Source organism: Notamacropus eugenii, chromosome 1, assembly GCF_028372415.1.
Source record: "Notamacropus eugenii isolate mMacEug1 chromosome 1, mMacEug1.pri_v2, whole genome shotgun sequence".
Classification (NCBI taxonomy): Eukaryota; Metazoa; Chordata; class Mammalia; order Diprotodontia; family Macropodidae; genus Notamacropus; species Notamacropus eugenii.
Genome location: NC_092872.1, coordinates 382,447,982 through 382,472,894, shown reverse-complemented (window position 1 = coordinate 382,472,894; position 24,913 = coordinate 382,447,982). Strand labels below are relative to the sequence as shown.

At 38.2% G+C, this 24,913-nt stretch overlaps 2 protein-coding genes across 8 annotated transcripts in view; one reads left to right on the top strand and one right to left on the bottom strand.

The window, feature by feature from the left end:
• Positions 1-1,933: 1,933 nt before the first annotated feature.
• On the bottom strand, positions 1,934-19,888 carry MFAP3 (microfibril associated protein 3). 4 transcript variants are annotated; one of them, XM_072630797.1, is made up of 4 exons: positions 11,038-11,187; positions 6,921-6,988; positions 4,785-4,899; positions 1,934-3,925 (listed from the first exon to the last, which is right to left on the bottom strand). In XM_072630797.1, exon 4 carries the CDS (start codon positions 3,780-3,782, stop codon positions 3,135-3,137), a length of 648 nt encoding a protein of 215 aa, XP_072486898.1. In that variant the 5' UTR covers positions 3,783-3,925; positions 4,785-4,899; positions 6,921-6,988; positions 11,038-11,187; the 3' UTR covers positions 1,934-3,134. The 4 variants fall into 4 exon arrangements, with proteins under 4 accessions (XP_072486898.1, XP_072486895.1, XP_072486896.1 ...); XM_072630794.1 differs by lacking the exons at positions 4,785-4,899; positions 6,921-6,988 and adding an exon at positions 19,800-19,888 and having other exon boundaries at positions 11,038-11,525; XM_072630795.1 differs by lacking the exons at positions 4,785-4,899; positions 6,921-6,988 and adding an exon at positions 19,749-19,822 and having other exon boundaries at positions 11,038-11,525.
• Positions 19,875-24,913, top strand: part of FAM114A2 (family with sequence similarity 114 member A2) — a 33,899-nt gene continuing 28,860 nt past the window's right edge. The window contains exons 1-4 of one of the 4 annotated variants that reach the window (XM_072630791.1): positions 19,875-20,007; positions 22,264-22,508; positions 23,330-23,429; positions 23,952-24,041. In XM_072630791.1, the coding sequence (XP_072486892.1) occupies positions 22,278-22,508; positions 23,330-23,429; positions 23,952-24,041 (421 nt within the window). In that variant the 5' untranslated portion in view covers positions 19,875-20,007; positions 22,264-22,277. Of the gene's footprint in view, positions 20,069-20,274; positions 20,640-22,263; positions 22,509-23,329; positions 23,430-23,951; positions 24,042-24,913 lie in introns of those variants that run through there. The other 3 variants (XM_072630790.1, XM_072630792.1, XM_072630793.1) reach the window with 3 other exon arrangements.

The following is a 24,913-nucleotide window of genomic DNA, read 5'->3' as shown; positions in this document are numbered from 1 at the left end:
AAAATTTATTCAGTAAGCTTACCAATGATAAACAACATCTCTGGTTGTTCATAAATCACAATACAATTTAAAAATTACAAATGCTCATGATGAAACTATTTTAGAAATATTAATGTAACAGCATTTTATATTATTTAAAAAAAATTGTCAGGCTAAAAAGATAAATACACCACAGTGATTGTCCAAAAACTGTAGTTTAAGTTCAGAAAGTTAAGAATTTTACAAAAAGTTAAAACCCAAATATAAGAATAATAAATACAAAGAATAATAATAAACTTGGTTTCTTCTTCCTGAAAATATGTGCTACGCAGTGTAGGGTTACTTTGCATAACATTGCCCAGGTCAGACTTTTGATGTCACCAATGTGATAATTGAACCTTAATATTGGAATATTCCAAAATAAAACCTCATTTTTCCGTTTGCCTGAGATGCAACGTAGCTGGCAATGATTTAAATTTGAGCTGGAGCTATGAATCTGATTTCCTCATAACATAATTCTGTCCAATGTATTTTCCTGGAATCAGTTAGTAATGCTGGTGGGGAATTGGGAAGGGAGAATGATGCCTGAGATAACAACTTTGTTTAAATGCTGACTTATAGTAACTGCCAAGAGGACCACTATCTCCAGGTTGTTCACAATTATCTAGCACCATTTGCTTCAAAACCAAGTTACTCTTGTATACCTTCAAAATAGCTCGCATTTCTGAGTTAGCTACCTTGCATCAAGCGGTATGTTTTAGTCTAAAACTCTGCAGACAAAAAAAATCCATCAAACTGGGGTATCATTTTATTGGACATTAATCATTAGGGACCATATATTAGCATTCCTAAAACATTTCAATTTCTATTATCAAAATATTCCATATAAAGCTATTTTTCTGTAACATGGCAGTTGTGTTCTAGAAAACCATCTATTTTCTGATCAAGCTGCATTTTAGGTCAAAGTCAGCATCTGAGACATAAAACAGAATGTACCAGGTCACCTAAAAAAAAGCATTTAAAAAAATTCTTCTAACATTAGGGTAATAGTGGGAAAACAGAAGTGTTCTGAAACTTTCAGATGTTCAAAAACAAAAACCTTTGGCCCATGGCCAAATATATGGGGAAAAAAATACGTGGGAAAAATTTTTTTTTAGATTTTATAGGTCTATCAGCTAGTACCCAATCTTTCACTAAATTTTCACTGGTTCAGAAATGGCTACATCATCTCTTTTTATCCTTAATGGCATCTGATACAAACTGTGCGTGGATCTATTCCTGTCTAGGGCAGATGGGTTACTCCTGATGAAGCAAGACAAATGGAACAATGAAATTTATCAGGTTATTTTTTTTTTTCTACCCTCCTGAAACCAGAAATTAAATTCTGATCACATCTTCTTTAAAAGTTCCTCTTATGAAACATTCTTTTCAGGTATGTTTCAATAATTGGAAGCCAAATGAGAGAAATGTGAGGTACTGAAAGGCATTTATTTGCCAAGTTCTTAAAATTATGTGGCACTGTACTTTCTGGAACTGAAATAATAACACCACATCTCAAACAAGAAATGCAATCTGAATGGTTCATATAAACAGCTGAACCACAAATCCCACATCATAAAATTCATGCTTTGAGATAATTCCAAGACCAACTGGCATTTTATTTTTATACAGTAATACAATTGACTCCCAGTAAAATCCTAATGCCATGGCTTCACTATGTCATGGAGGTGAGCCTGGATCCTTTAAAACCAAACCTAGTAGCCCCACAGCAGGTTCTATTGAGCTGAAAGGGACCACTGACAGATTATGTATCAATAAGCCCAGGAAATTCAGGAAAGGCTTATTATCAAAAGGCTGGTTTTCCAGGTAATGAATTTCTGTGGCCACAGCAACCATGTGTTGGTGGAAGATATATACACATTAATGGAATAATTGACTCTTTGAAATATCAAAGTAAACATAACACAGACTTTATTATCTTTTTTATTAAAGGCTTATGACTCCTTGGCAAACCACTCATCTTCTAATTGGTCACTAATGCAATCCTGTCTCCAAATTCAAATAGGAGTATAATTTGAGGGGTGAAGGTTGACAGAAGACGTGGAAAGACAATCTTCATTGCCATATTTAAATGACTAAGGAGAGATATTCTACAGATTTTCAAAGACTGAAAAATTGGTTCCATGTTCTTGATTAGAATGGGACTTCTCCCACACAATTTTTTCCAAAGCTTAGAATACCTGAAAAAAAGTTGTCTGAAAAATTATTTTAAAATCTTTATATCTCATGATTTACACCAGAGAAAGAAGGCAGCTGGATACTGTATCTTGTTCAAAGAAAATATTTTTCAGGTGAAATTACCTTTGTGAATAAACTATTTTGTAAATGACTACTTCAATGCATTAAATAGTAACCTAAAAAAGATACCTATCAAATGGGGGCAACTTATTCAGAGTAATTTATTCGTGGATTAAAATTAAGTTTCCCATTTTATCTGTGTATTTTATCTGTATATTAACAAATATATAAGCACAGTTCATCATACAGATTTAACCAAGATCATGCAATTTCACTATCCATGTGATAAAATATTTGGGAAAAAAACCCCAAAACCCTCCTAAATCCTATCTCTTGGCATCATGGCATTAGGAACAAAGTCAAGATCTAGTCCCTTCTCTAAACTGGTAGTGAAAGAGTCAGGGAAGGATTTTTTATTGGGATGTCTGAAAGATCTTGCTGGTTTACAGATGATGGCTAAAGGAATTCTAGAGTTTGAAAGTGGCTTAGGGATCATCTAGTTTGATCCTCTTATTTTTACAGAGGCCTGGAGAGGTAAATTAATTGTTTGTGGCTACAGAACTAATCAATAGAAGGGCAACAAGGACTACAATTCTAAGAGTCTTGTGACTTCTAGTCTGATTTTTCACTGTGGCACACTGATTTCTAAGATCTCTTGCAGCTCTAAAATTCTAGGAGTCTATGCCTGAATAAAATTTGGGGAGCTGATATCCATGAATATCAAACAAGAAAAAAATTTGTGTTTCCCCCCATTTAATTTGGCAATTTTCATTCTGCAAAAAAGTCCAGTAATTTCTGTCATTGTTGACAGAGACAGGTGTTCTCCTAGATACCTTCCCCTTTGTGGTGAGAAGAGATCAAAGGTTAATTTCAGATGCCCCATCTTTGCACCCAGAGTTGAATTCAGGTGATCCTACCTCTTCAGATGGACTGGAATGACAACTGTTATGAGAATCTGTACCAATGCTTTGAGTTTCTGACTGAGGATGAACAGAAACCTGGACTGCTATCTCCTGACCCTGCTCATTCAGAGAGCCATCCTCTGAATCTCCTTCTGGTGAATTACTACGCCCAATATCTGAAGTGATAACATAGATACCATCTTGGGCACTGAGGGCTGGTCTTTCTTTGATTCTTTCTCCCAAGTCATCAGGATCATCCACTCGCACTGCCTCAAACATCTCCTCTACAAATGCTCTACAGTTAAGAATGAGAGGTGGAAGAGGAACACTTCTTGCCAGTTCTTCAATATAGCGGGCAAACTCCATGGTCTTAAACTGTGTAACTTTGGCCAGTTCCAGGGTCTTGGCTGAAGTAATGATGGGAATACGCTTAGCAATCTCAAAGGCCTTCTGAAGCTTCTCTGCACCTTCTGTCCTAAAGAATTCATTGATGGCTTTCTCAGTCTTTCGAAGGTGGCTACTCATCATGCACAGGCGTGTAATATTCAAGATAAGCGTTATTGTGAAGGCAATCAGGCAAACAATCATGTAATAGATGCTCATGTCTCCTGAAGTGAAGATAACTCTTAGGGTGACAGAGTAAGAGGCATGGACTGGAGAGGTGACTAGGCAAGTATAAAGCCCACGGTCACCAAAGGTTACGCTGGTAATATTCAGGTGGTTTTTGAAGATCAGCCATTTTCCACCTAGTAACCCAAGAGGAAATTTAAAAAAAAAATGGTATCATAAAGTGTAATAAGAACAAGTAAATTTTTTAAAAGTTATATTGTAATACAAAAAGTTCTTCAGGAAAATATTCTACCCAAAGGAAGTGTTGTTTGAATAATATAAACCATGGATTTATGAACTGGGCTGAAAAAGAAACCTGGCATAAGACAAATGAAAATCTGACCACAAACTAAAAATGTGATTCCTTCAGGCTAGTAATTTTTGTAGCTACCAGATGCTTCATTGCTCGACAATGAGAATAATTTGCAGTTTTCACATTTTTTTGAAACTTAGAAAATTGTTAGATTGTCTACCCAAAGAAAATGATTTGACTTGATATATCAGAGACTAAGCCTTTTTTCAGGTCAATATCACTGATATGACTCAGTTTTCAGCAGACTGTTCTGACACAGACAGTAAAGACTACAGGTGATTTTCTTAGAAAAAGATTCTGATTATGAAATTGATTTTTTAAAGCAGGTTATACTATTTTCAAAATATAAATTACATAATTTTAGCAGAATTTATAAAATTTCATAGCTGGAAGTGATTTTAGAAGTCATCTATTCCATCTACTCCACCTCAAGCAAGATCTCTTTCAGAGCAAGTAACAGTTATCATCCTCTTGAAGACTTTTAGGGATGGGGAAGCCCATGCTCAGTTTTCACTGTAAGGAAATTCTTGTATATTGAGCAGAAATCTAGCTACCTCTAACTTCATATGCACCAGTCCTAGCTCTACCAACTGGGGCTAAGAAGAAATCTAATCTTGCTTCTACATGGAAGTTATTTGAATATTTGATGACAGAAATCATATTCCACCTAAATCTTTTCTTACCAGAGTAAATATCTTTAGGTCATTCAAATGACCTTCCTCTGGTTATGGTTTAAAGCCTCTTCATCATTCTGGTTGTCCTCTCTGGACATGTTGTGTTTTTTAATGTCACCAAGAGCTGAAATACAAAACAACTGCCTGTCCATAAGTCACTGTGAATAAGCAGCCTAGCAGGTGGAATAAAAGCTATTTTAACTCTAGGTCACATTTCACCTAAAGATCGAACTAATGGATGTAGACATACATATGAGTTACACATACAGATTCCATACCTTCACAAGTAGCTAAAGAAACTGAGGATGATTAGCACAGAGTAGATATGGGGGTCGGGTGATGGTAGAAGAGAACATCAGTTTGAAGGTCTATCATTTGTAAGAGGGTACTAATTTATTCTGTGAGACTGGTGGAGTAGGGGAAAGGTGATGGAGTAGAAAACTAAAGGCAAAAGGTAAAAATTCAAGGAAGGCAGATTTCAGATAGATACATTAGAAATTCCTAACAATTAAAACTAGTCAATAAAAGAACAAGTGGCCTTGAGAGGAAATGACTTTTCTGGAGTTGTTGCTATAAGATCATTTTCTGGGGATTTTGGAAAAGAGCTGGCCGTGGTGACCTCTAAGATCCATTACAACTCTGAGGGTAGTTGCAAAGTATGGCAACTGTGCTACACAGTTCTCAGAAGGACATGACAATTTAGATTGATTTTTTCAATAGTTTTCACCTGACTTCTTAATCTCTAGAAAGCACAGACTGTTTTAGGTACAAATAAATGGCAAGAGTAAAAAATGTTGGAACTGTCTTTAGTTTTGCCACACTTTTGCCTGGCTTTATGTTTATTTTAAAAATCTCTCTCTTCATCTACTTGTTAAGAAAAAACACATCAAAGAGTATGAAGCTATGAATGTGACCATCATTCCTTAAAATTCTACTTTTTCCCTCTGAACTTTGAGCCTTGCATGGAACACTGACTAGGTTACCTGACTAGGTTGATGAAGGAGGAAATAAAAGGGACAACACAGAGTGAGATGGGAAGGACAAAGAAAAAAAGAGGAAGAAGGGATGAGGAGGTGATAGCTGCCTTCTGTGACTAAGACCTGATTTGTACAGTCTTACTCAGGAACAATTCCTTTGAGACAACGAGGACTTGGAGACTCTGCTATTGTTGCAGAACTGTTTAAAGCCTTCAGAGATACCCAGACAGAGTTGTTCTGAAGGCCATCCTTGTTGTTTACATAGGAGAAAACCTGACTGGGAGCTGACCCTCTCTTTAAATATGGTAATGGAAGAAAAAGGGGACAGAAGTTCTCCTAATAGTCAAATTCTAAGCTCTGAAGAAATTATTTCTTAAAGGTTCCCTCTTCCCCTTCAGAAGTTGGCTTAGCTATTACATGTAATAGTAGCTATCAAAAGAAAACAAACATTTTAGGAAGATTTGAGATAGCTGACCATGTACTCTGAAACTAATATCTACTTTGGAGTTGTCTACTGGATCATAGGCTCTAGAAAGAACATCTGGGCCCCGCCCAGGTGGGGGCCTGTGCTCCCTCCCAGGAACAGGGAGCTCAGTCTGCCTTCCCACCCTCCCCCCCGAAACCTTACCTGGCTACCAGATCACAGTGGAACCTGGTCTTCCCATCTCATTTCCACAGGTTCCCCCTTCCACTGGTGGAATCCCCGCTACATCTCTGTGATAATGATTATCCCTCAACAAACCAGATTTCTGCAGGGTGACCAGATTCATTTCTGGGACTGGATTGTCAGTGATCAAGTCTCAGGATCTGTACCCCCAGTCTGTGTGACAGCACCCTGCAGCTCACCATGCTGGCCCTTCTGGAATAACCCAAGATCTCTAATGCCAGGTCCAGGGCATTGCATCTATTGACACATAATGATGGAGCAGGAGAGGAAGAGACAAGAGAAAGAGGAGGTAGACAAGATGATAGAACAGAAAAGGAGAAAGAAAAAGGAAATGAAAGAAAGGATGTCACTGGAAGAGACCAAAGAACAGATCCTTAAACTGCAAGAGAAGCTCCTGGCCCTATAAGAGGAGACATACCAGCTCTTCTATAAGTTCAAGAAAGTTTTAAATGAGGAGGAGAAAAAGCACTGTAAGGAGCAAAGTGACCTGACAACACTTACATCTGCAGCATACCAACAAAGTCTGGCTGTGCACACAGGGACACATCTTCTCAGCATGCAGGGTAGCCCTGGAGGACACAGAAGACCAGGAACTCTTATGTCTGCTGACAGGGCCAAGCTGATATTTGGACCCCAAATGCTCAAGACCTGTCATTTTGTGAGGTCAACAGCTTTTCCAGGAATCTCAGAACATAGGCAATTCCAGGGTAGCCCAGGAGGGGCCTATGGGGCAGCCCAGCTCCCACCTCACTATGGACCTACTCAACCAGGTTATGGTCCCAGCCAACAGCTCAGAGCTCCTTTAGCTTTTCCTGCTATTCAGTACCTGTCCCAACCTCAGCCACAGTTCTATGCAGTACACAGCCACTACCAGCCCACACAAACAGGGTTCCTGCAACCTGGTAATGCCTTGTCTCTTCAAAAACAGCTGGAATATGCTAACCAGAAATCTGATTTCTCTAGTTTGTCTTCTATGCGCCCCATGCACCCCCAGGCTCTGTACCCAACCCCTGGGTTAGGCCACACCCCAGCTTCCTGTACAGATGCAACCATCAGGACAGTCAAGCTTTGCAGCCACCAGCCAACCAGGTCCCCATCTCCCTTTTATTCAGCACAGCCAGAACTAATGCTTTTATCACAAGTGACTTTTTTCAGGGCAATGTCCTATTCTCCCCAGCTCTCCCGACTAACAAAGTTAAACTGCCATCAAAAAAACACAAAAAAACATTCGGTCCAACTTTCCACCCATGTATAAATGAGGGAATTGAGGTCCTGAGCAGAGAAGTAACTTGCCCAAGGTCACACATAGTTAGCTTATAAGCATCAAAGTCAGGATTCTAATCTAAGTCCTCAGATAGCAAATCCAGTGTTCTGTTCTATTACTCTAGTTTTTTACTTAAGTTTACTAGTTAGTAAAATCCTATTCTTCTTTTCCTAGGAACACTATATTTTTAAAGTTTTTTTCAGTTCCAAATTCTCTTGTTCCCTTAAACCACCCGTTGAAAAGGCAAGAAATGTGATACCCGTTATACATATTAAGTCTTGCAGAACATATTTCTGCATTAACCATCTTCTGAAAGCAAAAAGAAGAAAAATAAAGGAAAAAGATATGGTTCAATCTGTACTGAGTTCATCAATTCTCTCTTTGGAAGTAGAGATAACATTTTTCATCAGAATTGCCAAGTCTTTCACAGTTAATCACGTTACAATATTGCAGTTACTGTATACATTGTTCTGGTTCTGCTCATTTCACTTTGTATGAGTCCATATAAGTTTTCTTAGCTTTTTCTGAAACTACCCCCTTCATCATTTCTCACAGTACAATAGTATTATTCCATTACATTCATAACTTGTTCAGTCATTCCCAAATTGAAGAGCATCCCCTCAGCTTTTAATTCTTTGCCTCTACAAAAAGAGCTGCTATAAATATTTTTGAACTGATGGATTCTTTTCCTTTTATCTCCTTGGGGTATAGACCCAGGAATGGTATTGCTGGGTCAAAGGGGTATGTATAGTTTTATAGTCCTTTGGGCATAATTCCAAATTGTTCTCCAGAATGGCTGGAATAGTTTACAAGCTCCACTGACAGTGATTTAGTATCCCTATTTTCCTACATTCCCTCTAATATTTGTCATTTTCCTATTTTGTCATCTCAGTCAGTCTGATGAGTATGAGGTGGGACATTAGACTTGCTTTAATTTGCATTTCTTTATTAGTAGCTAACAGTTTTTATATGACTACTGATAGTTTTTATTTCTTCCTCTGAAAACTTTCTGTTTATAAGCTTTGACCACTTTTCAACTAGGGAATGGTTCTTATTTTTATAAATATAGATTGGCTCTCTATGTATTTGAGAAATGAGACCTTCATCAGAGAGATTTGCTATAAAAATTTCTCCCCAGTTTCCTACTTTTCTTCTAATTTTGGCTGCACTGGCTTTGTGCAAAAAATCTTTTATTTAATCAAAATTATCCATTTTACCTCCTGTGAATATCTCTCTTGTTTGATCATGGATACTTTCTCTATCCACAGATCTGACAAGTAATTTCTTCTGTGCTCCCTTAACTTGTTTATGATAGTATTATGTCAAAATCATAAATCCATTTAGGCCTTATTTTGTGATGTTGGTTTATGCCTAGTTTGTCATATTTTCTAGTTTGCTTACCAGTTTTTGCTAAATAGTGAGTTCTTGCACCCAAAGTTGGGATTTTGGGGTTTACCAATTACCAGGTGACTGTTCACTTGCTTATCTATTCCACTGAACAACCATTCTATCATATCCAGTATCTGTTTGATGATTACCACTTTGTAATAAGAGTATGACATCTGGTACTACTAGGTCCCTTTAACATTTTTTTCCCTGATTTTCTTGATATTCTTGACTTTTTGTTCCTCTGGGTGAATTTTATTATTTCTAGCTCTATAAAGTAATTCTTTGGTAGTTTGTTTGGTATGGTAAATTAAGTAAATTAAAAGTAGATTAATTTAAGGAGTACTGTCACTTTTATTATATTGGTTTGGCCTATTCATGAGCAATTCATATTTAGATCTTTCTTTGTGTGAAGTGTTTTGTAGTTGTGTTCATATAGTTCCTGAGTGTGTCTTCATAGGTAGACTCCCAAGTATTTTACAATGCCTAAAGTCTTTTAATGGAATTTCTTTTTCTGTCTCTTCCTCCTGGGTTTTGTTGGTAATATGGAATCCTATCAGAGTCAAAACCTCTAACTTTGTGCAAATCAGTTCCCTTGCTGGCTGCAATTTAAAAAGGGAAAGTTTTGAAAATGAGGATTAAATTCCTATTGTTTGCTATCTTTTCTTTCTCTATGGACACAACTTCTAGGTCAGGATACTTTGCATGATGGGGGTGGAGGAGGAAACTGAAAGACGGTTACTTGGCAAATAACACTTTGGGTGGCAGGGAGAGAAACCTTTCTGAAAATTTTGCTTAGGAGCTCAGAATTTAACCTTTATATCCCAGGAGTAACATGTTTATTTTGGGGGATACAGCAGTTTAATTTCTTGCTATTCTTTCTTGAGCAGAGACCCAAGTGAGTACTGGTAGGGAAACAATGTTCTACATTAAAATGGTGGTTTCATTAAAACTACAGTGAGTTCAGCAAAAGAAATAATCTATTTCATTAACACTGTATTTGTATAGTTTTAAAAGATGAAGGGAAATGACAAAAAAGGAAAGGGAATATCCCTTGTCAAATTTGCAAAAGTATTATAAAATCTTAGAGCAGCCTAGGACCATCTTCCTGCTTCCAGGTGGGAAGCCCCTTCACAGAGATGACTATCTTAAAACTCTCCTGGGAAGCTAGTTAAATAATCTCCTAAGGCAGCCCATTTCAAGGCTATTTAAATACTTTATTTATAATTTATGACATTTTCACTTATGTTTAACCTAGTTCCTTCCTGCTACATTTCCTTTTAGTCTATCTACAATATAAAACAATTGGTCACTTCCTTTTTATTTCCTACCTTTTCTTCACTGTAAATGATTATAATGTCTTTCCCTTAGACAATCTTGCATTAAGTGGATAACATTCAAGCTATGGTTGTGGAATTCAAAGAGGAAATGCAAACCGTTCAGAAGCTCCTTTGATAGCAGAGGAATATCAAGAAAAGTCTTGTAGAAGAGGAAGATAACTTCTCAGGGCCAGACATCCCAGCTTCCCTTGCTAGTCTAGAGTGCATCACTGTAAAACTGGGTATATGTGCTTCTCTCTTCCCAGGATATTCTTGGGATTACTAACACTCAAGCTGCCAATTCTAAGGCAACAAGATGCCTATTAACAGGACAAAATAACTTTTATTATTATTTTTGTTACTTACTAAAGGGTTTTGTCCAGAAGGAAGCATGTCTAGCAACAAACTGTCTTCCATAAGGAATATTATTAACCCTGTACATTTTTGCTGGGATGAAGAGAATATATACCTTGAGTACCTGTTCCCAAGTTTAGCACTTTACTTCCTCCCCACATATTCCTGCTTTTCAAGGTTTCATAATTGTTTCAAATGTTCCTTAGGTTTTATCTGTACATTTTCCATATGCTATTTCATAATAGGCACCTGAAGCTGAATAGAGTAAAACAGATCAAAGTTTAGCACTGCTTACCTCCTCCTTCTTGATCAAGCAACAGCCCTTTGGAATTGTACCAAAGAATGTCTTCATAATGGCTGGTGGTGAGAAGACATTCAATCAAAACACTGGTTCCCTCTTTGGCTATGACGAAATCACCGCTTGTGTGGGAATTAGATGAGATTTCAAAGGTTGGTTGAAAGGAGACATTGTAAGTGGTATGATTTGCTTCTACTGCTATTGTTCCATTGTATTCTATATCATCCAGGAAAAATGCAGCAGGAATGATAGCACTCACCACCAAAGTGAACAAGCAGTAGTGTGGCTTCATGAGAAATTAGAAAGAACTTTTGCTTTTCATTGAATTTGGAGCCTTAATCAAAAAGTTGAATAGGAAGCTAGAGCATGTGTATTGTCATCACAGGAGTACATCTATTTCTCAACATTACAGTTTCCTGGGGAAAAGATGCATCCCAAATGTACTTGGAAAACTTCGAGTTTAACAGAGATGACCAGGAACTAACCTAGAAGAAAACCGTAATTAAATTTTAGAAGACCAAGATATATCTATCAATCATTTAATAAAAAGTAAGCACCTATAGTGTGCAATAGTGACAAATACAGAGATGTGCTACTAGCCTTCAAGGGACCATGCACGGGTGACATCTACCCAGAAAAACAAAATACAAATTAAAGTAATGCGAAGGGTATGAGAATTTAAAATATTGTGGCTACAGAAGTTTAGGGAAGGCTTACAGAAGAAATGTATTTGAAATAGACATTAAATATAGCTATGAAGTATGAAGCAGACATTGGGTAGAGAAGAGGGAGGGATGTAAGGGCATGTGTGGGAATAGGGAAGAGCAAGAGCAAAGGTAAAGTGGTACAGGGAGTGTTTTACATGAAAGGAAGCAGTTTGAGATAAGGCTGAAAACGTAATCTAGAGTCATATTGTAGTCATTTTGTATCTCTTTGAACACAAAGATCAAGAGTATATACTTCATATTCAGTAGGTACCAAGGAACCACTGAAGGTACAATGGGATGACAATTATAAAACTTCCAGAAATATTAATATGAAGTACTCAAAGTAAGTGGCACAGACACTTGGTAGTATAAGAAGAGTCAAAGGAGAAAGAAAAATCTCACTATAGAAAAGCAGCGTGGTATAGTAGGAAGATCAATGCATTCAGGAAAATTGGATTCTAAATCTGGTTTTCCCACTACCTGTGTGACCTTGTACAGTTTCTCTCTGGGCCTCAATTTCTTCATCTGTAAAATGAGAGGGTTGAAATACAAGATTTCAAAAGTCCTTTTCAGATCTAAGACTGTTTCTAAAATTCACAGTGCTGACTCTGTCTGCTAATAGGCTCTGTGAATTTTGGTCAGTTTCATCATGCAGGCTGAATGAATTTCATCTTGAAGGTCCCTTCCAGGTTAAAAAAAAATTTATGATTCTATAATTCTATTTCACTGTAACAAAAATCTATATAATGGGAACCAAATGCCAGATAAAATATTTAGAATAACGATATTTTATGAAACTACACCTTTGCCATCTGATGGTGTATCAACAGAAGTGTTTTTCATAACCATAGCAATGAATTATTTAAATACATAAACATATTAAGAATAAATAATGCAGTAGTTCAAATTGTCTCACTCTTTGATTTAGGAAGAAAGTTACATATAAAATATACGCAAATATTTACTGTTTTCCGAAGTTATAAAGTTCCATTTCACAAAAATCCTAGGAGCATAGATATTTTTAGTTTTTCCATTAATCAGGAATGAATATATTTATAACATTTGCAACAGAGAAATAACAAATTCCAAGCTCAAGGTCTACAATCATACTTTCCTATCCTAGGAAACTTTTCTTTCCTTTGAAGTTCTGCCCTCGCCAACTTCCTTGCCACTTGTGGACTGGGCAGGAAGCTCTAGCTGAAAATGAAAAATCAAGAGAAAAGCAGTACTGTAGGAAGAAAAAGGTCGGTCTTTTCTAGTTAACCATAGCCTGGAATTCAGATGGGAAAAAAGAGTGCTTCGGGTTGCATTTATTCATAATTGGCATTTCCAGGAGTTTGACTGTAATGATATGGTAAATGGTGAAGCAATGTGGTGCTATAGAGGGTGCTGAACTTAAAGGAGTTAAGAGGATTCCTATCCTGGTTCTTTCATTTGCTTCCGTTGTATGTTATTTCACCTCTCTTAGCCTCAGCTGTGAGGGAAGATGGGGGTGGGAAGGAAGAGTAAGGGAAGCCAAATGCTTATGAAAACCTGTCCTGAAAATGTCCTAAGCATAAGAACAACTGATTGCATACATACAGTGCTTGTACTTCCTGTCTGCTTCCTATTTCAATAATGCCATTTGCCAGCCAAGATGAAGAACGGGAATGGTCTTTCCCCTCCCATCCCTTTATGCCCCTCACTAGATGTATTTCTCCACTTCTTTTCAAGCACAGCTCAAAGCTTTCTTACCTATACATTCCCATGTTGCCTCTTTAATTTCCTGCCTCCATATGTGAACATCCTATTCTTTCTACTGGACTGTAAGTTCCATGATGGCAGAGATACCAGAAGTGAGAGGTGGGACATGTTTTATAATTCTTTGTACCTCATGCTTACTGAAGTGTTATGCATACAGTAGGTACTTAATATAACCATAGAGCATTAGAACAAGAAAAGACCTCAGATATAATGTTTGTTGAACCGAATTCTCTATTTCCTTTCATACTGTGTAGTTACTTCAGACAAATCTCTTCCTATCTTTTTCTATTAGAAGTCTATTTTAGACTAGTTGTGAATTTTTAAAACAGTAAAGCTAATGAAACTAAGAAATGAGCTTATCAATAAGCATTTTTTGCTTACTCTGTGCCAGACAACTGAGTAAGCACTCAGGATTCTGCTTTCAAGAAGCTTGAATTCTAATGTGGAAGATAACATGCAAAAAAATCATGCACATAAGATATAGTTTAAATGGAAGATAATCTTTGAGGGAAGGCACTAGTGGGCTTGCTGCACAAAAAGGGATTTGAGCTGAGCTAGAGGAATTAGGGGTAAGGAGAGAGAGCATTCCAGGTACTGAGAAAAGCCAAGGAAAAGACATGCAGTCTATGGAATGTCCCCGTGAGGGCAAACAAGCAGGCCATTGTCCCTGGCTTGCAGAAAATATTGAATAGAATAAAAAAGAGGATCTGGAAAAGTAGGAAGAGGCCAGGCTCTAAAAAGCTTTAAAAAGACAAGTAGATTTTATAATTGATCCTGGAGTTAATAGGAAGCTGATCTGACTTGCCCTTTAGGGAATCGCTTTGAAAGCAGAGTAGAAGATGGACTGGAAGGGAGAGAGAAATGAAACATGACCAACTAGAAGGTTACTGCAATAGCATAGGAGTGAGGCGATGAAGCTCTATACCAGGATGGTGGCTATGTGGAGAAGGAAACGTATACCAGAGCTATTGTGAAGGCAGAAGCAACAATATGTGTAAACAGATTAAATAAGTGAGATCAAAGGGAAGAGTTGAAGATGACATTGAGGTTGTGATCCTGGGTGACTGGAAGAATGGTGGTCCCCTCAATATCTGCTGTTTAGAATTCAAACTCATATGAATTATTATAAATGCTAGTTAGTTTCTCCTGTTATTTCAAAAAAAGCCTATTTAACCTAAAATATATCAGAAATAGCCTATATTTGCAATGAAAAATAGTAGAAAAAACCCTACTGCAAAATTTAACAAAAACAAGCTTATTTTGAGTTCTAAACAATTAACATGAATCATAAAATTTGAGAATTAGAAGGAACCTGAGGGATTATCTAATTGTTTAACCATTAACCCTGGCAAATTTTTAATGTGTGTATGAAAAGATTCGTATTTTCTAAAACCCATAAAGTTAAATAAAATTATTCCCCATTGGCTTGGGTCTTTCCTCCCTCTTTACCTCTTGGTTCTTACTTAACCCAGAGAAACATTAGTCTGAAGTTCCAGAATAAAGAACAGTTCACTGCAGAAAATTTAAATAGTTTATCCATCTGTAGTATAGTTTAGATTGGTAAACACTGAACTAGTTCTGGTGTGTGTATATGTGTTCATCCTTCATTGCCGAAGAAGACCATGCCATCAGAGAATTAATGACATGCACCTGACTTTGTTTTGAGTGAGGGAGGGCTGTGCAGGTCACCAGCCTCACTTCTCCTCCAGAGCCATCTGAATTCAGTGACCAGATATTCATCAGGATGACTGGAGATGACCCAGGATGAGGCAATTGGGGTTAAGTGACTTGTCCAAGGTCACACAGCTAGTGAGTGTCAAGTTCTGGTAAGTGCTTAATGAATGTAACCTCATGTCTAATGCCCGAACCCCCTCTACAAGATTCCTAACAATTTTTCACCCTGCTCTTCTCCTTGCACACCTTCAGAGACAGAGACCCCATTTTCTAAACTGGCAGCCTATTATAGTTCTGGACAACTATACTTGTTAAGACTTACAAGTTTTTTATACTGAAAATCTGCCATCAACTCAGCGGTTCTAATTCTCTGTACTAGAGCTACACAGAGTGAGTCTAACCTCTCTTTGAGTAACAAACCTTTGGAAAGCAAAAAATTTCTAAACTGGAAACCTTTCATAACTATTTTTATAAATATTTACAGATATTATACACATTTATGAAAATACTTGAGATATAGTTATCATAGAAGAAACCCGGTTTCATAAAGAAAGTCAAAACATAGTTTGTAAATAGTTAACAGTAGCTGGGCTAAACTTGTTCTGATATTCCAAGTTACTCTGCAAATATTTTATCTTACTTGCCGTATGTTAACAAGAGTAAAATGATGAGCATTGCACCAACAATTAAATTTTTTCTTCCAAGTATAATGGAATTAAATATAATTTAATAAATAAAATAAAAATGCAGAATATTTTAACCTTGGAGGGCAACTCTGATTAAGCTAACTTATTGAAAAGATGAAAGGAATCTAAAGCTTTTATTCTATACAGATTTTCCTATTCCTATTTTTGCCAACTTTAAAAACATTTCCTTTCTGAAAAACTAAAAACAAGGAAGTAACATGACTAATTTCTGTTTCTGGTGGCTTAGTAAACACAATTGGTTAGGAAAACTGATGTTTGCAGACATGATTCAAGAAAAATTCACAGTTGCCAAGATTCTTTTAAGCCTCCAAATACTTTGGAATATGTAATTCCAGGCTCTATTTAATTTCCAACTTCTCCTTGTCTACTGGGTACAAATATGCCCATGTCTCTCAGAAAGAAATCAGCACTTTATTCATCAATCTCTACCAGCTATCACTTCCTATCTCTCCTTCTTTTAAGGCTAAACTCCAGAAGACTGGACAATAATAGATGTCCCCATTTCTTTTCCTCTCACTTTTAACCCCCTACAGTCTAGTTTTCATTCAACTGGAACTACTCTCTCTAAAGTTTTCTGAAATCTTGTCTAATCTAATGGCCTTTTCCCAATCTCCACCATTCTGGACCTTTCTGTAGCCTCTGACGCTGCTGATCACTTTTTCCTTTATATTCTCTTCTCTCTAGGTCTCTGTGACACTCCTCTGTCTGGGTTCCCTTACTCCATCTGACCACTCCTAAGTCTCTTTTCCTGGGTTTCTATCCAGGTGATACCAGAAGACTCACAAATCCCACAGGACTATGCCTTGTGATATTTCCTTTGTTTCCTTTATACTACCTCACTCCCATGATCTCACCGGCTCCCAAGGATTCAAGCGTCATCTTTATACTGATGATTCTCAAACCTACTGATCTAGGCCTAATCTTTGCCTCAACCTCCAGGCTAGCATCTCCAATTGCCTACTGGACATCTTGAACTGAATATTCCAGACATATTAAACTCAAACATGTTTAAAACTGAACTTATCTTTCCCCACAGACATTCCCTGCTTCCTCGTTTTCTTATTACTGTTGAGGGTGTACTGCTATCCTCCCAATCACCCAGACTCTCAATTTAGGTGTCATCCTCAATTTCTTACCTTCACATCTCTCCCCACCCCCAAATGACCCATATTCAATCTGTAGTCAGTGCCTGTCAATTTTATCCTTTTAACCATCTCTTCCATATACCCCCTTTTTTTCCCTTCTCACACTGCAACCACCCTGACAGGCCCATTATCTCAGGCCTGGACTACAGCAATAGCCTACTGGTTGATCTATCTGCCACAAATCTTTCAATCTAGCCCATGCCTCCACTTAGCTGTCAAAGTGATTTTCCTGAAGTACAAATCTGAGAATATTGCACCCCTCACCCTCTTCTACTCAATAAACTCCAGTGGCTCACTATCACCTCTAGGATCAAATATACATTTTCTTTCTGATGGCATTAATAGCTTTTTATAACCTATCTACCCCCCCTCCAGTTTTCTGATACTTTATGCCCCTCCCTTTAACCCAGTGATACTAGTTTCCCTTTATTCAAAAGAGACTCCACCTTACAGCTCTGGGCATTTTCATTGGCTGGTCCCCTTTAGAGTGCTTTCCCTTCTCATCTCTCCATCCCGGCTTCAAGTCTCTACTGAAATCCCAACTTCTACAGGAAGTCTTTCCTGAGCCCTCTTAATTCTAGTGCCTTTCCTCCATTGATTATTTCCTACTTATTCTGTTTATATTTTGTTTGCACATAGTTGTTTGCCTATTGCCTCCCCCATCAGACTGCTAGTTCCCTGAGAGCAGGGACTCTTTTTACCTTCCTTTGTATCCCAGTGCTCAGCATGGTGCCTGGCACATGAGTGTTTAATAAGTGCTTAAGAGATTGACTGGTTTGGGAAACTTTGTAGAAGGTAACTGGTATGTTCTCGATGGGGAAGTGGTTAGACTGCCCTTCCTGGAGTCAGGTATTCAGACACTTATTTGTTATGTGACTCTGGGAAGTCACTTAACCTGTTTCCTCATCTGTAAAATCAGCTAGGGAAGGAAATGGCAAACTACTCCAGTATCTCTGTCAATAAAACCTCAAATGGGGTCACAGAGAGTTGGCTATGGCTAATCAGCCAAAAAAAAGGTTTCCAAACAATTCTTTTGTAATTTCACACTCGGAATTAACAGTTTGGAGGCTTTCAGATACAGCTTTGAAAAAACACGGAGATCAGGATTTTTAAATCAGAAGACCCTTGTTTAATTCCCCTCCTCCCTCTCCACTTATTAAAAATGTGAGCTTAGACAAAGTTCTCACCTTTCTGAAGTATTATTTCTTCCTCTGTCAAATAAGGAAATAATACTTATTCTAATGGTAAGTTATTTCACTTTCCTAAGTCCTAGTTTTGTCATTTAAAAAATGAAGGTTCTATTCCACAGAAGTTGTGAAATTGCTTCAAAATCACAACACACTAAAAAAGTTGTGTTATTATAGCTTCTTCAAGTTTATTTTCAGAAAGTGATCATTTAACATTTTACTGTGGTAATCAGCTTACAGTGACCACTTCTGAGGTTTTTCTGACAAGTTCTTTTCCAAATTCTAGTCAAGTCTGAGGTGAGAAAGTTGCTGCCACCTGAAAATATTCTCCAGTCTTACACTAGGAAACTTTTACTGCTTATTGATGACTTTTGACTAATTTTTAAAAAATCATTAGCAAAATAACGTAGGCCCATGTTGGAAGTGTAAGTGTAGACCTGGATTTTAGTTCTAACTCTGTCACACACTAACAAAGTGATTTGGGATGTTGATTTCATTAAAAAAAAAAAACTAAAGAATTAGACTAGATCAGGGATTCTTAACTCTGGGTCCTGTGAATATATCTTTAAAAATCGTATTTCAATATAATTAGTTTCCTTTGCAATTCTACATATTTTGTTTTATGCATTAAAAACATTCTGCGAAGGGGTTCCTAAGTTTCACCAGAAAGCTAGGCATCATAAAAAAAGACCCCCTGGCCATCTCTAAGGGTCCCTTCCAGTTTTACAAAACCGTAATTCTACCAGTAAAACAGTTCGAAGACAACTTAGACACATCCTTGAAATACAATACTGCAAACATTAAATGCCTATTGTGAACAGAGCACCTGGAAGATTAACAAACATCTCCATTCCATTCAAGCCATCATGGCACCTATCGTGCAAGGTAACAAGAAGAAATGAAAATGAACAAGTGCCCTCCTATTTTAGATAAAATACGGGCACAGATTCACATCTATGCGATGAAGTGTGGGGAGAGGCACCCACGGCTTTCCACATAAGATGACACCTGAGCTGTGTCTGGAAGGAAAGATTCCCAGAAAGCCGAGGGACAGGTGAGGGGCAGCCTGCGCACGGAGGTGGGAGATGAAAGGCTGAGCTCCTTACAATTAATTATATGAATGAATAAGTAAATAAACACGCCTCAGATCTTGGCCACATTGACTTCTTTAAAAATAAACAAATCTCTGATCTCGGCCAGGCTTTTGGGAGGCAGCCTGTCACGCTGACAAGGGACCACCGACCAATCCGTATCATTCTCTAACTTGGTCCCCAAAGAACTGTTCAGTCAAGGAGAGGCAGGGGAAGGGGGCGGGAGGGAGAATGAAAGCGAAGGGAGGCAGGAGGATGAGGACGTGGGAAAGACAGAGAGAAGGTCACCTCCGCCGTCCCCCCTGCTGAGGCACCCCTGCCCCCACAGGGGAAGGGGGGAGCGGGCTTGGGCTAGACCAACGAGAAGCAGGCAGGCAGGTAGAGGGGCCGGGGGGACGAAGGGCAGGCCCTGGGCTCTCCCGCCGCTCCGCTCGCGCGCTCCCGCGGCCGTTACCTCACCGGCTTTAACTGACCCCCTCCGCGCCTTCCCAACAGAAACACCGACCTGCCTGGAGACGGGGGACCGACAACGTTCCTTCCGGCAGCGGCTGCCTCGGCAGCGGTGCCCCCGGAAACACTTACGCGAGAGGAAAGGCGGGTCGGTCGGAAGTCGGGCTGGGAGCGAGGCGCTCCCTCCCCTCCGACTCCCCGAGGTGACAATCCACTTCCGGGACGTCGGAGGTTGCTTTAGTCGGCCGCAGCTGCTCTCTTTGGTGCGGACCCCCGCCCCCCCGGGGAGGGGGATTGGGGTGGCGAGGCTGGAATAGGAGAATGGTAAAAGAGGGAAGGGACGCGGTGTGTGGGAGGCGGCAGATGGTGGATAAGGGACCGCCCCGCCTCCCGCAGGGGTCTGCGGTGGGGAGGGAGAGAGGCTGGCAGCATCTCGGCCTCTGGAGGCCGGCCGGGCACGTCAAGGCTACGGAAGTGCGTGTGGGGGCGGGGCACGCACCTTCGTGGGTATCTATGACGCCTTGGCTTGGGGGAGAGGGTGTGCCCCTAAAATGCCAAGGAAGCGTTCCGAGACCCTGAGACTCTCCCCTTGGCATCTCTCCCCTCCCCTTCCTTTAGAGAGCATCTGTTTCAATCCCCAACATTTTACAAATGAGGAATGCCCACTTCCCGGGGTCACCAAGCGAGTTAGTGGCAAAGTCGGGACTAGAACCCAGGGCTTTTCCTCCAGCCTTAAGAGCCTCCTCCCGCCAACATTCTGCTCCTGGGCGGAGACCCACTAGGACTTAACTTGTGCGATCTAGCAAGGCTCTTGCTTCCCCGAGACTCAGTTTCTCTATTTGAAAACGATGAGTAAGACCTAGGTGATCTCTAAGGGCCCAGCCAGCTCTTCCAGGTGATGAATCTGTGATTCCCGGATTGCTTTTCAACTCCTTAATTCCTGTCTCTCAAGCCGGATTCTACTTCACTTCTGCAAAAACTGGAGGTTGAAATGCTTATTTTAGGTTCTGAGTATCCAGAGAGCTATAGGAAAGAAGCATTCCCTTCACGGGAAGATAATCTGGGTCCTCAGAAGGAAAAATCGAACAATTAGAACTGTCCCCAAATGGGACAGTTATCCACCATCACTGTCCTGTAGAGTGAGCTCCTCTCCTTCGAGATGAGTGGGACAGGTTTAGTGAAGACTTCTCAGATTGTAGTTCTTCTCCCAGGGCTGAGTTAAGACTGAGAGGCTCAAGGTTACTATACTTTTAGAACAGAATAATTCCGCATAAGGATATAAAACTGTGTAGTACATTAGGGTCTCAATGATTGGATAAAGTTTACCTAATTCTTCAATGTCTTCATTTCAAAAGGGATTGGTTAGATCTCGTGTCTAGAACAAGATCATATTCTCAGCTAATGAGAATAATGGTCAGTGGGGGGGGGGGGAGGGACTTGCATTAGGGTCTATATAAATCACTGCCTTTTCTTTGTCTTCAGCTTTCCTACTCCAAGTGAACTGCTGTAGGACTGTCCCGATTCTCGAGAATCTAGTAGATAAACTTTCTGTCATCACTTTGAGAGGCCTCTGAGTAATTGATTTATGTAGGGACCTGAGCCATCCCACACAGAGACCTTCAGTGATGAGAAGCTTACTACCGCTTCTTTTTTGGATAGTTCTAATTATTGAATTAAATGCCACTGGGTTAAATGTTAGGTAACATTTACATCTACAAGATGGGTTATAGGTGACAGACTCATTATTACTCATGCTTATGGATTGTTAGAGCTGGATGGAACCGTAGAGATCACTTATGTCAACTTTCATTTTAAAGATTTTAAAGGAAACTGAGCTTCAAAGAACAAAATAAGACACTGGCATATAATAGGTAGTGTGGAGACTTAAAAAATTGCGCATTTCTTGAGTCCTAGCCAATTGCTTTTGCTTGTACATCAAACTGCCTTTCTTTCAGGTGGCTTCCATTTGGAAGAGTCTGATTCTGTGCAGTTCACAGACTTCAAGTGTTTATGTCTGTAGAATTTAATTTTGTGCCTTTGCTTTATCACTCCCTCCGTAGAGGAATATCAATTCCTTGGAAGTAAACTATGCTTTTATAGTTTGCCCCAAAACTTTGCTTTGGTGCTTAGTAGTGGGGTTGGAGTAGGTTCTGGGGAGGGAGGGAGGTTTGATGGATTGCAGAGCAGATCAAACAATAAGATGGGAAAATTATCATCCTTGATCCAAGAGCTGATTTTCATCCTAAAATTATCATAGATTAAAACTTGTCACCTCATTTCCCTCAACTGCAAATGTAGATACCAATTCAGAATCATGATTGTTTTCTTTCCCCTGGGAGATTTGAACTGTTATTCCCTCTTTAACAATGGAGAAAAAGAAGTTACTAAAGTATATGTATATCTGTAACTGTGGATGGGTTGTAAAAAAGGTTTTTAAAAGTGTTTACCCAGAAAAAGTCATATTATAATGTTAAATGAAAAAATCTTGATTTTTGTTCTTGGGATATAATTTTTATTAGGAGATGTTCTAATCATGTCTGAAAATGATGGTGTCATGAATATGGCAACAGTAGAAGAAATTCCCAGTTTCGAGAGTGGAAACAGTGGGCCAAACAAGGAACTGCATTCTGCTGATCCTAGTGCCAAGCAAGTGTCTGAATCAGAGCCTATTGCCCCTACTCGTAAAAGACCTGAAATAAAGCCACCTAGTGAGCCTGTGACTTCAGAAGTTCCTCCAGATGAAGGACCAAAGTCTGTAGGCAAGGTAGAGTGTCCATTATAATTTGAAGTAAAAAACTTCTGAAGAAGAATATATGATATATATTTATCCAAATATATATATATTTATCCAAATATATATATATATAATCCAAATATATACATTTCTTAGAATCATAAAAAAGCATCTATTAAGCACTATTTAATATCTCCCCACACCTAAGAAATCTTGCATAATGTAGAGAAATTAAATGCTATTTTTTTAAAGGAATCCTGGACCAGCTAAACAGCATTTAAAAGCACACTACTTAGAATCAGAATCACAAGACCTGGGTTTTAGTATCAGTTTCTTTTCTTATTAGCTATGTGAACTTGGGCAAATCATTTCTAAGTTTTAGTTGTCATCTTTAAAGTGGGAGAAATAATATAAATTACATTAGTATCAAATCAATCTGTTTCCCCTCAGTTTTGTCATCTGTAAAATGGGGATGATAATAGCACCCACCTCCCAGGGTGGTTATGTGGATCAAGTGCGATAATAATTGTAAAATGCTTAGCACAGTGCCTCCCCATATATATTAAGTGTTATATAAAATTAACTATTATTGTTATTATTTCTCTCCCTGAGTTGTTTAGTTGATCAAATCAGTATATGTATGAAGTGCTTTGGATATTTAAAGTGTCATTTGTGCAGTATGTGTTGTTTTAATCATAATTATACTTGCTGTTCTGTTAAGAGGCCTTTGATATGTGTATGCTGTGAAAGATAAGGAAAAAAATGGAAGGCATTCATATTCACATTTCTTATCTCTCTCTCTCTCTTTTTTTTTTTTTTAACTTTTCTGCTTGTTTGAAAAAAAAAAATAGGATCCTACTTCTAAAGAAGTACCCCAGACAGGATGGGGATACTGGGGAAGCTGGGGCAAGTCTTTACTTTCTTCTGCTTCAGCTACCGTAGCTACTGTAGGTAAGTTCTGAAGTCATTTTGTTAGTTGTTGCTTATGTTTTGTGTAAACATTCTTATGATTTCTGTGCCTTTAACTTTGTAGGAAAAAGTTTCATTATATGAAGAAATAGAGAATAGTAGGAAATGATTGTGATATAAAAATAAAGATTTCAGTGAAACATTTTTTTAAAAGAAGAAAACATTGGCACATTAGGTAGCTGACTAGTAAGTTAGCCAAATATTGCATAGGTTCCATATTGTAATAGTAGGGATTACTGAATTTTTACCAGTAATTTGATATCTAAGAATTCCTAGTATCCTAAAATCACTTCTTCCTATTAAAATAAAAAATGAATTAAGTTTTTCAAGGAATAAGCCAGATAACCTGGAATAGCATATACTCAGCATGCCCTACCTATTTGTGTTGATTTTTAAAATCTGGGTGGTTCATTTAGAATTTGGGTTTGTTTTGCTATTTATGTAGTTTTGGTGACTATGGTCACATATATTATGTGTAATAGAAGTGTCATTTTCCCTCATTAGGACAAGGTATTTCAAATGTGATTGAGAAAGCAGAGACTTCCCTTGGCATCCCTAGCCCCACTGAAATTTCCTCTGAAGCTCAAAACACAGGTCAGTATACTGAAGTGTTAGAAACTGCATTTTTCTGTTGAAGCAGAATACTTAAAGTCATCCTTCATTTGGCAAATAACTTATTGCAACAGGAAATAATGGACTATCATAGTAATAGATTATATTTTTATTGTGTTAAATTTTGGTATATTCAGAGTACCATGTGATTGGTTTCAAAAAGATTTTTTTCCAAGAAGATATTTTAAGTTGTATGTGTATTTAATTTAATATAATTTATTTAATATAATTAATAGAATAATTTAATATAACCATATTAAATTGGAATACATCTAGAAGAGGTGGCCAAGGTGGCGAAATGTCTAGAAGCTAGATCACGTGAAGGAGTTGAGGTTATTTATTTAGTCTGGATAAACATGGTTGATAAATTCAAATATTTTTATGTCATGTGGAAGAAGGATCATATTTCTTCTGCATGCCCCTCAGAGGGTTGAAAGATAATGGAGATGGAGATTTTAGATCATTAAAGAAAAAATTACTAATTATTAGAGGTGCCCAAAAGCCTAATTTCTCTGATGGTACATAGATAGAATATTGACTTGAGTCAGGACTATCTGAGTTTAAATCCTGCCTCAGTTTTCTTAACTTAGAAATAATAGTAGTACTTATATCACAGAGTTGATTATGAGGATCAAATGAGATAATACAGAGTGTCCCAAAAGTCTTAGTCTCATTCTTAAGCTTGGCTTAAAATTGTACTGACAGTTTTAAGCTATTAAAGCTTAAAACTTCACCAAGACTTTTGGGAAACCATAAATATAAAGGGCTATATAAACTAGTTACTTGCCAGGTAGTTAAGTTCCACTTCATTAGAGACATTCTAACAGAACCTGGATGATGACTTCTTGGGCATT

Coding starts and splice junctions, on each gene's coding strand:
- MFAP3 (XM_072630794.1), bottom strand. CDS start 11,332: ATGAAGCCACACTACTGCTTGTTCACTTTGGTGGTGAGTGCTATCATT. Junction 3,926..11,037: donor GCTTGATCAAGAAGGAGGAG/GTAAGCAGTGCT, acceptor TTGGGTTACTAG/GTGGAAAATGGCTGATCTTC.